The 16,658-nt window shown below is 38.4% G+C and overlaps 1 protein-coding gene across 1 annotated transcript in view; it reads right to left on the reverse strand.

Moving 5' to 3' along the window:
* Positions 1 to 16,658, reverse strand: part of MAATS1 (MYCBP-associated, testis expressed 1) — a 52,499-nt gene that overhangs the window by 13,322 nt on the left and 22,519 nt on the right. The window contains exons 7-11 of the mRNA XM_015558499.1: positions 15,144 to 15,325; positions 8,358 to 8,535; positions 4,825 to 4,982; positions 3,253 to 3,432; positions 2,033 to 2,175 (exon numbers count right to left, since the gene is read on the reverse strand). Coding sequence (XP_015413985.1) covers positions 2,033 to 2,175; positions 3,253 to 3,432; positions 4,825 to 4,982; positions 8,358 to 8,535; positions 15,144 to 15,325 — 841 coding nt within the window. The remainder of the gene's footprint in view (positions 1 to 2,032; positions 2,176 to 3,252; positions 3,433 to 4,824; positions 4,983 to 8,357; positions 8,536 to 15,143; positions 15,326 to 16,658) is intronic.

Genomic DNA, 16,658 nt, shown 5'->3' on the forward strand with positions numbered 1-16,658 from the left:
GTAAGAATAAAGTCAAAAATTTTAATTATGAAGAAGCAAAAAATGCCCAACCGGAAGAACAAAAAGAAGAAAGAATCCAAAAATATCCAGATAGTGTAAGGAGCCTCTGGGACAGCTTCAAGCGTACCAACATCAGAATTATAGGGGTGCCAGAAGATGAGAGAGAGCAAGATATTGAAAACCTATTTGAAGTAATAATGACAGAAAACTTCCCCTACCTGGTGAAAGAAATAGACTTACAAGTCCAGGATGCTCAGAGAACCCCAAACAAAAGGAATCCAAAGAGGATCACCCCAAGACACATCATAATTAAAATGCCAAGAGCAAAAGACAAGAGAGAATCTTAAAAGCAGCAAGAGAAAGAAAGTCAGTTACCTACAAAGGAGTACCCATACGACTGTCAGCTGATTTCTCAACAGAAACTTTGCAGGCCAGAAGGGAGTAGCAAGAAATATTCAAAGTGATGAATGCCAAGAACCTACAACCAAGATTACTTTATCCAGCAAAGCTATCATTCAGAACTGAAGGTCAGATAAAGAGCTTCACAGATAAGAAAAAGCTAAAGGAGTTCATCACCACCAAACCAGTATTATATGAAATGCTGAAAGGTATCCTTTAAGAAGAGGAAGAAAAAGAAAAAGGTAAAGATAAAAATTACGAACAACAAATACACAAGTGAATCTAAAAATCAAGTGAATAAATAATTTGATGAACAGAATAAGCTGGTGAATATAATAGAATCAGGGGCATAGAAAGAAGTGGACTGACAATTCTCGGGGGGAAAGGGGTGTGGGGGTGTGGGAAGAGACTGGACAAAAATCATGCACTTATGGATGAGGACCGTTGGGGGTGGGGCGGTAAGGGCAGAGGGTGGGGTGGGAACCGGGTGGAGGGGAGCTATGGGGGGAAAAAGAGGAACAACTGTAATAATCTGAATAAATATTTAATTAAAAAATACCCAGAAACTATAATTCTTCCTTAATACAATAATAACTTTAAAAGGAAAAGATTTTTCATAATTAGCTCAATAAATGCAGACAAAACATTTGATAAAATTCAACAGAAACACATGATTTAAAGCTTCAGTAAATTAAGAATGGAAGGGAACTTCCATACCCTGATAAGGAGTATTTAAAAAACCTTACAAAAAGTGAGAGAATGATGAACAGACTCCAGAATGGGCAAATGGAAGATGAGATAGGAAAGAAGCACATGAATATAGGTAAGTGATCGTTAAGGTCCTAATTTTTATCTGATTCTATTACTAAGACCAACTGAACAAACAAGCATGCATGGGCCAGTGATAGACTAAACCAGGGGGTCTCAACATGTGGTTCCTGCATCAGCATCTCCTGAACCTAGTAAATGCCAACACTCCAGCCCCACCGTGACCCACTGAATCAGCAACTTTGGGTGTGGGACCCAGCAAGGTGTTTTAATGAGCCCTCCAGGTGGTCCTAGTGCGTGATAAAGGTTGAGCAGCACTATCATATACCACAAGTTCTACCCCAAGTCTGTACACCTATCCTCCAGTTAACGAAATAGAAGGCTCAGCTGGTGGATGCTGTGTAGTTGGCTGACAGGGCTGACCATCAGACTTTCTCATTCCGTTATGTTTTAAACTAGATGAGAGAGGAGTTGAGCATGATTCCCTTTCTTCATAATGCCCTGGTAACACATCTTAAAGGGAGAAAATGGGGCCTATTATCCTATTAAAACCATCATTCTTAACACTAGACCTTAATGTAGTGTCAAATTTATGTAACTTCTTTTAGAGCGTAACATGGCTTCTGTAAATGGAAAGAACAACCTCCAAGAGGCTTTCCTACAAGTAATTTAAAATGAGCAGGGAGATGCACAGCACAGCACAGACCACCTCGAGAGAGAGAAGTAGAGAGAGGGGGTGGGATGAAGAGCTGTGTGTTGAGAACTACCAGACTTTGCAGCCCAAGACAAAGTGCAATGTTTGCAGCGAAGTATTTTCTGCAAAAGTCACCCTAGCAGCATCTTGTTTCCCAGATGAGGCTTATACCTTATGAACCTCTGCCAACTCATTCTCCAGCTTTGCCGCCCTCTTTAGAAAGCCAGCTTTGGTGGTTGTGACTTTAGGTTTTGGAGCTTTGATTCGGGGCTGTGTCACAAAATCTGGGAGACAGGACTCAAGTTCGACTAATCCTAAGGGAAGGAAGCACATCTTTTTAGTATCTGGGGCTTAAAGTTAGCATTTTGAAAGCATATTGTTAATTTTATCAGTTGCTTGCCAAGTGGTCTCATTTAGAATCATTGATAAGGTGTATCTCCTATAACTGAATCACCCCCAAAGTGTAAAGCAAATTTCTGTATAAATTTAAAAAAATGAGAAATGCATTCTAAAGCGAAAACATTGCCCTGAAAAAATAAATTCCACAATAATAACCAACAGAAAATTAATGATCATATGATACATGTCACCATTCTAAAGTGGATGCATACCAATTTATCATATTCTGCTCTGGAGATGATCAGCCAGAGCTACACATCCAATATTATGACCATCAGCTCATGATCTTGGCCACGTGATGCTTCAACTTGTCAACTGAAATTTAAGTAATTTAAATAAAGGCCTCTCCTGAATGGTATAGTAGAAATAATCCTCTCCATGAATTTATCCGCTGGTTTTCCATCCCCTTGCCTACTGGTTTTCTGGCATTTCTTTTTAAAAGACTGATTTCATTATATGTTTCTTTGCTTTTTAAACCTGATATAAAACTTTTTTCTATTTCATTTTTGCATAACTTTGATGATTAGTAACATTCCATGTGTTTTAATGTTTAGTAGCTAATTGACTTTACCCCTTGATAAACGGTTGTATAGTGTATCTATTTATTTATGTGGGTCTTAGTAGTTTTTATTAGTATGTATCAACTCATATTATTAATAATATTAAATATATTAATTACTTTTTCTTGCAAGTATTTTTATTTGTTGTTTAGCTTTTAATCTAAGTTATGTTTTATATATTTAACTTATATTTCTTTTTTCCCACCACTACTGAACTATGCAATCTTATATTCATTTAGCTAATCTGACGGTGGTGTATGTTGCTGCCAATTGAGAATCACAATAGATAATCCTAATCACTAGTATAAAAGATTTAAAGTACTGCTCATATCAAGGCATAGGAAGACCCTCCTCTTCAGGAGGTATATATATATATATACATAAATTATGTATTTAATTTATACTGAACTTGTAATTATGTAAATTGTTTACCTTCATAGGTGTCAAGATAGTGATTTTTTACTGCAATGTCCTCATCATTGTCTGGGAAACGACCAAGGCGAGACAGAGGTCCATAGACCTGTGATGCATAATCAGAATAGTCCTTGATGATATTTCTTCTCTCGAACTTCTCTTCTACATTCTTTCTCTTTCCCATAAGTTTTCTGATTGCTAAAACAAAACATACCTCCATGACTATCTCCAAAATATTGTTCTGAATGATCTAAATGCAGAATAGTAAACCAGTTCTAGTTTTATTCTCAGGGAAGCTACTGAACTGAATGAATTTCATGATGGCCACTCACTGCAGGGGGAAAGTCACACTGAAAACAGAAGTCTGTCATTTGTGACCCAGGCAGAAGCGATAGAGCTGAAAGAGAGAGAGAGAGGAGAGAGAGAGAAAAAACCATTAATGTGAAACAGACACATTGTTTGGTTGGCTCCTGCAACCAGGGCTGGGGAATGGGGGCTGAGGATTGAATCCACAACCCAGGTATGTGCCCTTGATCGGGAATCAAACCTGAGGCTCTTGGGTGGATGGGCTGATGCTCCAACCACTGGGAAACAACAGCCAGGGCTCTTTTATAAAAGCATTCCAAGCTCTGAGCCAAGAAGAGATAGTCAATAAACATTTGTTAAATAAATGAAAGAAATTCAAAGTAACTGAAAAAGACATGCTCAATGGAGACTAAGGTAATTAATTATTCTTTCCTAGGAAAATAATTAAAAAGGAGAGAAGACTGTAGATTTTTCAACAATCTCTGTCCATCTTGACTAATGCCAGAATAAATTAAAATATGTCAAATTCTGGAAACAATGTATGCTGACAACATCTAAATGCAGCTAGTGAAGTTAAAACCTATTTTCTCACATCAAGAAAAAATTAAAAGTTAAACTCACTAAAAATAATTTTTAAAGAATTAATTTTTGTAATTGCTTTACTTTTGCTAGAAAATGACAAGTTGGAATGATTTTTTAAATGTGATTATATTGCTATTATGTATATAAATTCTTAATTGGCATATATAATTGATGATATTTTTATAAGTAAATCAATTACTTAATATAGCTATAAAGTTAAGTATCATGGTAATTAATTTAAATTTTACTTTAAAATTTTTATTTAGTCATTCTTAATCTTCCATTGACTCCTCTTTTATGTATAAAGTACAGATATACTTGTAGTACATAAACAAATATACAGTATACCTGTGTATTAAAATGTCATGGGAGGGGTGAATAGGAAAAAAGATGTCTGAATGTCTATTTTAGGAAATGATGATGAATAAAAGGTTGAGAAACAGGACTCTGTCCAGGGAACATCTACACACACACACACCATCAATAGCTTAACTACTTGTCAGAACATCATTACTTGATTTTCTTAATAAGGAATTTTCCTCCACTCTTCTACTTTTGAGAAATAACTCATCTCCCATCTGCTACTTATTTAATAACACTAGGACCAAACCAGAATTATGTCATAGTTAAATCAGGTTTGATCAGAGACCCAAAGCAAAGCCAAAGTTTCCATTCTCTTCATTGTTCATACTACACCATTACCTGATACATGTGTACGACGAATTTTTGCCAATTTTGCCTCCTTTGCTTCCTGCAGGTTAGACCATTGGGCATTCAAGTGCTTCACAGTCATTTCATTGCTTTTCTTGAGACGTTTCCTCAGCAGCTCTTTTAGAATTTCCAGGCGAATCTCCTGCAATCTTCAAGCACATGACAAAACAAAGAAGCATACGGTACGGCAAACAGGTGTTCTACCAGAAAGGGAGCACCTGCCATCAACAGGGTCTCCTCTTTAGACTGGTATCATAGTCACATATTTTAAAAAGACCACCTTAGCAAAAGTGTGACAACTGGTGGTCTGGAGGTGACAGCTCAATGGTGAGTATATAATAGGAATATATACATATGGGTGCAGTTCTGAAGGACAAAGAAGTGTGCCAGATGGATGGGGCAAAATCAGGGTTCTTTCGGCAGATGGGCCTAAGTGAACAAGAAGTTCACGCACGGTTCAGGTCGACTGGCTGCTAGAGGGCTACGTGACGAGAGTGAAGAGAAAACGAGGGTGTGGCATGCTATCCTAAGTAGTTAATGTGAAAATGCCAGTGTCTGCACCTCCAGGTACTTGGTCAACCTTTGTTACCTTTACCTTGTTCTCCTGGAGTTACCTTGCTCGTGTGCACACAGCCACATACAAATGACTTTAAAATCCTTACCTCCAGCCCAGATCTTTCTGAGCCAGAATTTCTGTCAAATCTCTAGCTATTCCCTGACAACTTCAAAAACCCACTCATGTTGTTCCCCCAGAAATCTACCCATTCTCTTACATCATTTTCCCTCCTCTAGGGATCCCACCTCTAAAACGCTTCTTGCCTCCATTCCCTAGCTCGCATTCGTGCCATGTCTCCTAACTCCGACTCTTGTTGCCAGTTCAGTCTTTCCCCGTTCAATCCTTGTTTCACAGAGCTAGCAAGACTTTCCTTCCTATAATAGAGATTTAGACATTTCACTCCTGCTTCAAAATTATACAGTAATTTATCCAGTTATTCATTCGCCAAGTACTTATTAAGTGCTCACTATGTGCCAGGCAAACAACGATGAGCCAGACAAAGCACCTTCTCAGAACAAGCACTTTCTAGAGGAGTGGGCATATAAACCAGCATTTACCACACAAGGAGATAAACCCCAGGCCCGAAGAATGAAGAGATTTCTGTGGGAGAAGAGACATAGCACCATGTCTAGCTATTCCCGGTTGGTGGGGGGAGGAGGCGGTGGGCAAGGCTTCCTTAGAGGACTTCCTTAACTCTGCAGTCTGGAGGACAGGCAAGGACTGAGCTCTGCCACACTGACAAGGGAAAGGTGAGGCCTCCGCAGAGGGAGCTAAAGGTCTGACTCAGAAGGACTCAAGACAGAGCTAACGTATCATAGATGGGGCTTCTCACAGTGAATATGGAGGTGAGGGTGGGGAAGCAGGGACAAGTCAATATGGAGGGAGATTTTTAAAAGTAAGCCACACACCAATGGTCACCTTTCATCTAGAGTTAGAAATCCTAGGTTCAAGTCTCAACTTCATCACTTGCCTCAATGTCTTCAGTCACAAAATGGACAAAATAATGGTATCTATCCCATTAGGCTGTTGTGAGCATTAAATGAGTTACAGTATACAACGTGCTGGGACAGCAGTTCTCAAACTTGAACATGCATCTGATAATCTGGAGGGCTTGCTCTGGCACAGACTGCTGCTCCCCACCCTGATTCAGTGTGTGGGGGATGGAGCTGAGAATCTGTATTTTAACAAGTTTCCAGATCATGCTGATGCTGCTGATCTATGGACCACATGTTCAGAATTATTGACTTGGAACTTGGTTCCAGCACATAATAAGCACTCTATAAGTGAGCCATGCTTTGTGAAATCGTCATCATCATCATCATCATCGCTGATATTGCTGTCCACCTGATGGCTACTTACTCATCCTTCAACACCCAGCTCAGGGGCTACCTCCTCTCCGTAGTTTCCCCCAATCTCCACCCACCTCAGACAGAACTGATGGTTCTCTCGCCTGGGTCCCGCTGGCACTGTGTATAGAGAGGAGCACATCACCTGATGGGCCCTGCTGGAGAGTTGTTGGTCTGAAGGTCTTTTGCTCCATCTTTGACCACCACCCCTCCCCACTCCAGTGGACCATGAGGAACGCTGCCAGGGCATAGCAATTTCTTATTATTCCTGTTTCCCTAGCTCACAGCACAGAGCCTGGCACATAGGAAAGGTGCAAAACATGTTTATTAAAATTACCCAAAGTTTAACGAAAGTACTCTCTTAGGTGATGTCTTCATTCTAGCCAGATATATTTTTAATATTTTTAATGTCCTTCTGACAAGGATATAGCTCTCCAGCCCAGCTGGTGTGGCAAAAATGGTTGAGTGTTGACCTATGAACAAAAGGTCATGATTTGATTCACAGTAAGGGCACATGTCCAGGCAGGGTGCATGCAGGAAGCAGCCAATCAATGATTCTCTCTCATCATTGATGTTTCTATCTTTCTCTCCTCCATTCCTCTCTGAAATCAATAAAAGTATATATTTTAAAAAATAATATAGCTCTCCAAATTGCAGCAATAAATTTACATTTCTGCATACAGAATTGGGTATTTACTACCTATTTTGCTCCAAATGCTATTTTCTATTAAATTGCAAGTTTTTAACAAAACATCACATTGTCCTGCTTCAGGGTGAATCAGAAGGTGCAAAAAGATAAACATATTTTGAATTCAGAACCACACTAAGTTTCAGAGTCTCTTGGTCCCTAACTCTCTTATATGTGAGCATGCTGTCCAGGGCTTTGGGAGCATTGCTAGAAGTAATAAAGTACCTCATTACAGCCTGAAAAAAGAACAATCTTGGTGGAGGTTCCCCCCCCCCTTTTTTTTTCTTCCTAAGGAGTTGTTATTCTACATATTCTAGGGACAACCTCATTAACTGAAAATATATCAGTTAAAATGATTGAAAACTTAACCATATTACCTCAGTATATTGTCACTTATATGCTGTGAGCTCATCTCTTAATTGAAGAATTTCACAATTTGGCTTTTACATAGAAAATGCCCCATTAGCTCTCTCTGGAACCCATGGAGTTCTGCCTGTGAATCCGGTACTAGGGGGATAAGAAACAGGATCAGCTAGGAGGCTGTTTGATGGATAGGAGGAGGGCCAAGGCCTAGGGGAGTGGCACAGGAATGAACTGAAAGGGACAGTTTAAAAGACATTATGCAAAAATCAGTGGGGTTCTGTGATAGCCTAGATTAGAGACTAAAGAGAAAAGGGAAGAGGAGAAGCAGAGGTGCCTTGAGGAATTGCTCCGAGCTGGTTGCACACACAGAGGCCACTGTACCTTTTTATATCAATGGAGAGAAAACTGTAGAGCTATTGTTCCTGGAAGAACCAGAAACCCAATTTCCTATCTACATAGGTTGAGGATTACTTTTAAACCTAACACATTTGGAAAAATGCTTTATAGATAAAAAGTGTTAACATTACTCCCATCAGCGTAAGAGCCATCGTCTGGGGGATCAAGAACCTACTTTTGAATCTCCTGCTCTCGGAAGGCCCACTCCTTCCTCTCCATCTCATTCATCATCTTCCTCCTCTTCTCAAAGTGGGAGATGTCAGTCAGAGGCGGGAGAGTGGCTTCCCAGGCACGCTTCTCCCTGGCACGTTCTATCATCTCCACCTCAGCTTGTCCTGCCGGGAGACCTCGACCTGGAGGTGAAGCAAAAACACTTTAGAAACACATGGACAAATTCATGTACCTGCCAGTATTTCATTTACTCCCTTTCAGCTCCTGTCCTCTCCACATTTAAGGTTACATTGGGATGTAATATTAGGGAACACCTTCAACCTTCTGTCCCTTTAAATACAGTTCCTTATGTTATGACCCAACCATAAAATTATTTTCGTTGCTACTTCATAACTGTAATGTTGCTACTGTTATGAATAATAATGTAAATATCTGATATGCAGGATGGTCTTAGGCGACCCCTGTGAAAGGGTCATTCAACCACCAAAGGGGTCGCGACCCACAGGTTGAGAACCGCTGCTCTAGATGTACCTCCCAGCTGTGTCCTGCACTGCTTCTTGTTAAGAAGTCAGCCAGAAGCCGAAACCGGTTTGGCTCAGTGGATAGAGCGTCGGCTTGTGGACTGAAAGGTCCCAGGTTCGATTCCGGTCAAGGGCATGTACCTGGGTTGCGGGCACATCCCCAGTGGTGGGTGTGCAGGAGGCAGCTGATTGATGTTTCTAACTCTATCTCTCTCTGTCTCTCTCCCTTCCTCTCTGTAAAAAATCAATAAAATATATTTAAAAAAAAATAAGTCAGCCAGAAGAAATTTTAGGTGCATATAAGATGCCGGAAAATATTTGAAAAATATTATGTGGCTACTGAACAATCACATCTTGATATGCCCTGCATTAGACAAATCTATTTTTTTTAAATACAAAGAAATATCAAAGTAATTTACAAAAAGTCACAATTTATATGTTTCTCCATAAATGCTTTGCACCTGTTTTTGTTTTTATTTTTTAAAGTATTTGCATTTTTTTATTGTCTCCGATTTTATATATGTCTCCTTTTTCCCCAATTGACACCCTCCCAGTCATTCCCACCCTGGGCAAGCCCCCCACCCCCCAGTGTCTGTGTCCATTGGTTATGCTAATACGCATGCATACAAGTCCTTTGGTTGCTCTCTAACCTCCCCCCCTCCCATGCCATTTGTCTCTGGATCTATTCTTGTTCATCAAATTATGTTGATCATTATATCCCACATATGAGTGAGAGCATGTGATATTTATCTTTCTCCAACTGGCTTATTTTTATTTTTTTAAGAATTTGCACTTTTTAAAAACATAATTTTAATGATTCAGAGAGGAAGGGAGAGGGAGAGAGAAAGAGAGACAGAAACTTCAATGGCGAGAGAGAATTATTGATTGGCTGCCTCCTGCACGCCCCCTACTGGGGATCTAGCCCGCAACCTGGACATGTGCCCTTGACCAGAATCAAACCCAGGACCCTTCAGTCCGAGGGACGATGCTCTATCCATTGAGCCAAACCGGCTAGGGCTGCACCTATATTATTAAGTGATTTCTTAGGTATTTTGTTATTTGTTGCTATTAAAAATATTATTTTTTCAATATTTCTAATTAGTTATTGTTAACATATAGGAAGGCTACTGAAGTTTGTATGTTGATTTCATAATCAACTACCCTGTTGACCTCAAGTTCTTAATTCTAAAAATTTGTTATTTCATTTGATCTTTTTAAATGAGCACATCATCTGCAGATAAAGGTAGTTTTGCTTCTTTGTAATACTCATATCTCACTTCTTTTCTTTTCTCTTACTGCACTGACTCAGTATTTTTCAACCAAGGTACTATGGCTGCCACATTGGATAATCATTTGTTGCACGGGACTGCCCTATACAGGACAGGATGTTTAGTATTATTACAACCTCCCACCCAACTACATCCATGTGCTACATGCCAGGAGCACTTGTTAATCATTATCACATACAAAAATGCCACCATATTTCCAAATGTCCCTGTGGGCAATGGGTTATAACTCAATAAGCCCTGGGCGAGGATGTTCTCTGCATTGCTAAGTAACTATGGTGATGAAGGGGTCACTGCCTTTTCCTCACATTAAGGTAAAGCTTCCAAAGTTTCACCTTTACTATCATATTTATTGAAGCCTATGCTAGACACCTTTTATTATATTACTTTTTCTTCTGATTCCAGTTTATTTCGACTTTATATCATAAATGAGCGTTGAATGTTATCAAACACTTTTTTTATACCTATTGAAGCATTTTCCCAACATTTTCTGTTAAAATGATAAATTACATTGGTTTTCTGATATGTATTAAACTTGAATTTATGTGATTAACCAACTTGTTTATGACAAGTCATCTTTTAAAATACTGCAAGATTTGATTGATGGTATTTCATTTAGAATTTTTGCATTTTCTTCATGAGACAGCCCTGTAGTTTTCCTTTTTAGTATTATCCTTATTCACTTTTCAAATGAAGGCTACACTAGCTTCATAAAATGAATAAATTAACTTTATCCTCTCTTTCTATTTGCTGGAAAATTTGCATAAAATAGAGCTTATTTATTCCTTAAAGGGGTGGTAAACATATCTGAAAAACTATTTAGGCCTAGTACTCTTAAAAGAAATTTTTTACCAAGTCATTTTCTATAGTTATTCTATTCATGTTTGCTATTTCTTCTTGAAACCAACTTAGTAATTTATATTTTCTTTAAAAATTGTGTAATTTATCTACTTTTAAAATATAGGGCAAAAGATATGCATAGTATTTTCTTAAAGTTCTTAAGTCATTTACTCTGTGGTTATGTCCCTTGCTGATCCTAATACACTTTTTTTTTTGTATCTCTGTCTTTTGTCTTGCTATTTCCAACAAGAAGTTTGGCTATATTATTAATCTTTATCCAAAAAATTACTTTATGGTCCTCATGACCACTTCTTTTGCCTTTTTAAGATCTATAGTATTAATTTCTGATTTAAGTTATATTTCACTTAACTTGTGAAGATTAAATAAATTAAAAATGTAAAGCACTTGCAAATATTTTCTCCCATCTGTGGCTTGCCTTTTCACTCTCTTAAATGTGGGGGCTTTTTGGTGAAAAGAAGTTCTTAGTTCTAATGTGATCTAATTTATCACTTTCCCCTTTATTGTTAGCATTTCATCTTTGTCTTAAGTCAGATGACATTTATCTGTGAGTTAATTTCTGGACTCTATTGTAACAATGATATATTTGTTTATCTTTGCAACTATGCCACAGTTTTTAGTTACTAAAGCTTTAAGTCTTTATATCTGGTATTGTATATTTGTTCTGTTTTCTCACATTTGCCTTGGCTACTTTTGACCCTTTCAGATTCCCATATTAATTTTAGAATCAGGTTATCAATTTACACACACACACACACACACACACACACACACACCTGTTGGTTTTTTTTATTGAGACTACATTGAAGTAGGAATCAGAATTAAAGTTCATTTTTTTGCACATAAATATGTAATTGTTTCACCACCATTTATTTGAAAAGACCTCCTTTCCTCCACTAAATCACAGTGGCATCTTTCTCAAATCAAATGACTACAAATACAGTGAGGGATCTGCCAGGTCAAAGGAGCCTAGAACCATTAATTACCTGCAATGCTACAGCCAAGTCTTCCACATTTCGTTTCTTAATATATAGTCAGATCCACATCAGTTTGGCCATGGCCTACCACACATAAACTCTTTTATGTGAAGCACATTAATCATCTTTCCTACCCAAATCGTCTAGTCCTTACTAATTTTTGACAGCTTAATCTGAAAGAGGCACATTAAAATCCACATGAGTAGGGAATTGTCTATTTCTTCTCATGATTTAACCAATTTTTGCTTTACATTTTGAGTTCACATATGTTACCTATAAGTTCATGAAAGATATATCTATACTAATAATAGCCTAGGACAAGTGGTCATCACACCCTCACATCGTCACAAGATGGCCGTCACAAGATGGCTGTGTGCACAGTGGAGGTGGGGCCCAGCGGCTGCTCCACGCAGTGAGGCCTGAGGGTCCTGTGGCTCTGCACGCCATGGAGGAGGCCGGTCCCAGCAGAGGAGGCGGGTCACAGCAGGGGAGGGCAGTTGGGGGCGATCAGGCCAGCAGGGGAGGGCAGTTGGGTGTGATCAGTCAGGCAGAAGCAGTTAGGAATCAGGCAGGCAGGCAGGCAGGTGAGCAGTTAGGAGCCAGCGGTCCTGGATTGTGAGAGGGATGTCCAACTACCGGTCCCAGATTGGAGAGGATGCAGGCTGGGCTGAGGGACAACCCTCACCCCCCGGGCATGAATTTCATGCACCGGGCCTCTAGTCCTTTTATAACTGTTACATGTACTTCATTTTTCCTTTTAATGTTTTCTGATTAACTTTGGTCTAATATTAACATTGCTACATGAACTTTCTTTGAGTTATCTATCAGTATATTTTTCACCTCTTTATTTTCAACATTTCAGTGCTACTTTATAGATAGCAAGCTGCTTTTGCTGGGTTTGTGTTAGTCCAACCCACTAATATTTTTAATAAGCAAGTTTAAGTCACTTTTATGTATTTTGATTACCAAAATATTTGAACACTTTTCTGATATCTTATTATGTATTTTCTATTGACTATGTTTTTCCTTTGCTTTTCCCCTTTTCTGCTCTCTGTTATTTCCTCTCTTCCCCACTACCATTTGTGAAACAATATATTGTTTCTTTTTTTTAGAGGTCACCCCTAAAGTTTTTAACTTAGAAATTTCCACTCATAGTTTTCTAATAAAGTCTAATGCTAATTAGTAGTCCTTTCAATGATTCCAGTTGGTTCTTTTAATGGCTCCCATTCTTGCTTTCATTGTTGCTATTTTCCCCTTCATCTCTTTGAGGATTTAAAAAGTACTTCCTAAGTCCTTTTCAACTTGCTTACTTTGCTCAATCAGTTATTCTTCCATTTTATTTATTTTTGGTGGATCATGCCTGGTGTCTGTGTTCCTTTAAATACTTTGTAATTCCTGGGTTGAGGTCATCAGCAGATTTCTCTCATGAGCACCCTGAACAGTGGCACACTTCAACCGCGGTGAGCCCAGGAGTGGGGCTCCGCCCTAGGGAACCATTTCTGAGCCCCTGCCTAGATCTCTTGCTTTGGAGGACCTGGCTCTTGTCCTACTCAGCTCAATGCTAAGCCCATAGCACACTGAGAGGTCACGTCCAAGCCTCAGGCAGAGTGCCTGGCTCAGTTCTGGCTGAAGTCTTAGATAGGCAGGCACTGGACTTCAGATCCTCCTCTAGGCAGGAGAAAATTTTCTGCCTTCTCTGTTTAGGCAGGTCACTATCTCCATGGCCCGGGAAGAGTCAGCCTCTCTGGTCCTCAGTTTCCTAGCTACAATCAAATGAGTTTGAAAGCTAATGTATAGCAATTCCTAAAGGCCCTTTCTCCTATTAATTTTTTATAGTTCCACATGATATAGGCTTAGGCTAGATTTTATTACACTCTAAGAGTGAATTTCTGGGCCTGAAAGGTATTAACATTTCAGAGATATCAAAAGAAATCATCCAAATCATCCAGTAAGGTATGTAAGAGAACTTCGATAAATTCCGAGGTATTTTGGAAAAGTAAGAAAACATTATAACATGTTGAAATATGCATTCAGTAGTATACATTCAAATTATATGTAAAGAAGGAAAATAGATTGCTCAGTGAAAAGGAGTTGACTCACCAGGATAAACAGTGAGTAGTCAGCAAAGCAACCACAAAATTAAACCGACTGACTTATTTCTGCATCCACCAATGGATAGATGCTTAGATTGCCTTGGCTATTATAAATAATGTTGCAGTGAACATAATGGGACAGATATCTTTACAGATAAGTGTTTTCATATTTTTCAGGTAAAACCCAAAAGAGGAATTGCTGGATCACACGGTATTTCTATTCTTAATTGTTTAAGGAACTTTCACATTATTTTCCTGTACTAACTTATATTCTCATCAACAACGTACAATGGTTCCCTTTTCATATGTGAAATACAAAACAAAGAGTAACTAACAAAACAAACAAAAACAAACTCATAGATTGTGGTTACCAGAGGAGAAAGGGGGTGAAGGGTGAGAGGGCAAAGTGAGTAAAGGGGGTTAAATAAATGGTAATGGAAGGAAACTAGACTTCTGTAATTAGACACAGATTTATAATCTTGTACACCTGAAAATTATATAATGTTAGTAACCAATGTTACCCCAATACATTTAACTTAAAAAAAATAAAGAGCATTGATTGGGGAATAAATTTAGCTGATATATAACATTAGCTTCAAGGATAAAGTACAACAAGCCTGCTTACAGTGAAAAGGGTATAGCTCTCTTTGAACAAAAATACTATCACACAAAGGTTCTTGCTGGGTGGTTTGATTGATTGGTGGCTCGATTTGGTGTTCGATTGTCCCATACACCAAAAGTTTGCAGGTTCAATTCTCAGTCAGGATGGCGCATATGGGAGGAAACTCATTGCTGTTTCTCTCTCACATCAATGTTTCTCTCTCTCTCCTGCTCCTCTCTAAACAAACAAACAAACAAACAAATAAAAATATCCTCAGGTGAGAATTAAATTTTTGTAAAGTATTAGAAAAAGAATGAATCTATAAAGTAGCTCTACTGAGCAAGACACTTTAAACTACAGTTGCTTCTATGTGCTCTGAATTTCCAGGAACTCAATAGCCAGCAAGGTTATCAGGACTATCATCTTCAAATATACAAGAGAATTACCAACTCACCCCAAGTCAGAGTAGCCAGGGTCAAGAGCTCAGGGATTGAATCCTGACATATTATATATTCTGGAGAATACGGATCTGTTTGAACTTCAGAATCACGATAATCCGTCTGAATGCCCACAGTATACTTTGAAGGGGTGGGTGGGCGCTTAGATGAACCAGGAGGAAAAGTATATGTCTCTTTTCTAAAAGGGAAAATTATTTTTAAAAAATTAAAACCCAATACAATTGCTTAGAATACTATACACTCAAGTAGAAATAAATCCTTTTCCCCTTAACATTGACAGGCCCAAAGTTACAAATTCAGTTTAACCAGGATTATGCCAAATAATCTTGAGAGAACTGACTTTCTTTTTTGCACCTCTTCCAAGAAACTAAAGGGGTAAAAAAAACCTAGATCTACCCACAAAATGCCTATATGTGTATCATTGGGCAGGGCTGTCGTATACAGAGCTGTAAAAGGTAGATTCTAGGAAGTCATACAATCACTTCTGAACCTACTCAGAATTGCTATTTATCTGGTTTCCTTCCTCTCTGCATTTAGTTACACACCAAATTTTAGCTTTTCCCATTCAGAAATACAAATACAGGAGCAAAAAAAGAGAATAAAAACTCATCCCTTGCACAAAAATTAATTACAGATAATTTAATGTATTTAATTTAAAAATAAGACTAATAAAGTTCTAATGGAAAATATAAGTGAAAATATCATTTGAAAAGCCAAAAACCATAAAAGAAAATGAACAAAAGAATTAAATTTAAGTTGAAACTTCTAAACCTCAAAACATAATAAACAAATTTGAAATGTGAGTGACACGCTTGGAAATGGGTTTTGCAACATATGATTAAAAAAATAAGCAGCCAATAGGGGTGCCAGAAGGAGAGGAAACTGAGCAAGGAATAGAAAACCTGTTTAAAGAAATAATAACAGAAAACTTCCCTGATATAGGGACGAAAAAACTCACACAAATCCAAGAAGCTCAGAGTCCCAAATAAAATAAACCCCAAAAGACCGACGCCAAGGCACATTATAATTAAATTGGCAAACACCAACGACAAAACAAGAATCTAAAAAGCGGCCAGAGAGAGACAGAAAGTTACCTACAAAGGATCTCCCATCAGACTAGCAACTGATTTCTCAACAGAAACACATCAGGGAAGAAGGGAATGGAACGAAATTATATGAAGTCATGCAAAGGAAGGGTCTGAATCCAAGAATACTGTACCCAGTGAGGCTATCAATCAAAATTGAGGGTCAAATCAGGAGCTTCACAGACAAAAACGGTCTACGGGAGTTTATTACAACCAAACCAGCAATGCAAGAAATGCTAAAGGGTCTGCTGTAAATAGAAAAAACAGGAAACAAAGAAGGAACGCAGCGGTAAAGAACAAAAATGGCGACTAACAAGTTTCTATCAATAATAACTTTAAATGTAAATGGATTAAATTCCCCAGTCAAAAGGCATAGGGTAAATGAGTGGTAAAGAAAACATGACCCAAATATCTGCTGTCTACAGG

This window comes from Myotis davidii, unplaced genomic scaffold, assembly GCF_000327345.1.
Source record: "Myotis davidii unplaced genomic scaffold, ASM32734v1 scaffold292, whole genome shotgun sequence".
Lineage (NCBI taxonomy): Eukaryota > Metazoa > Chordata > Mammalia > Chiroptera > Vespertilionidae > Myotis > Myotis davidii.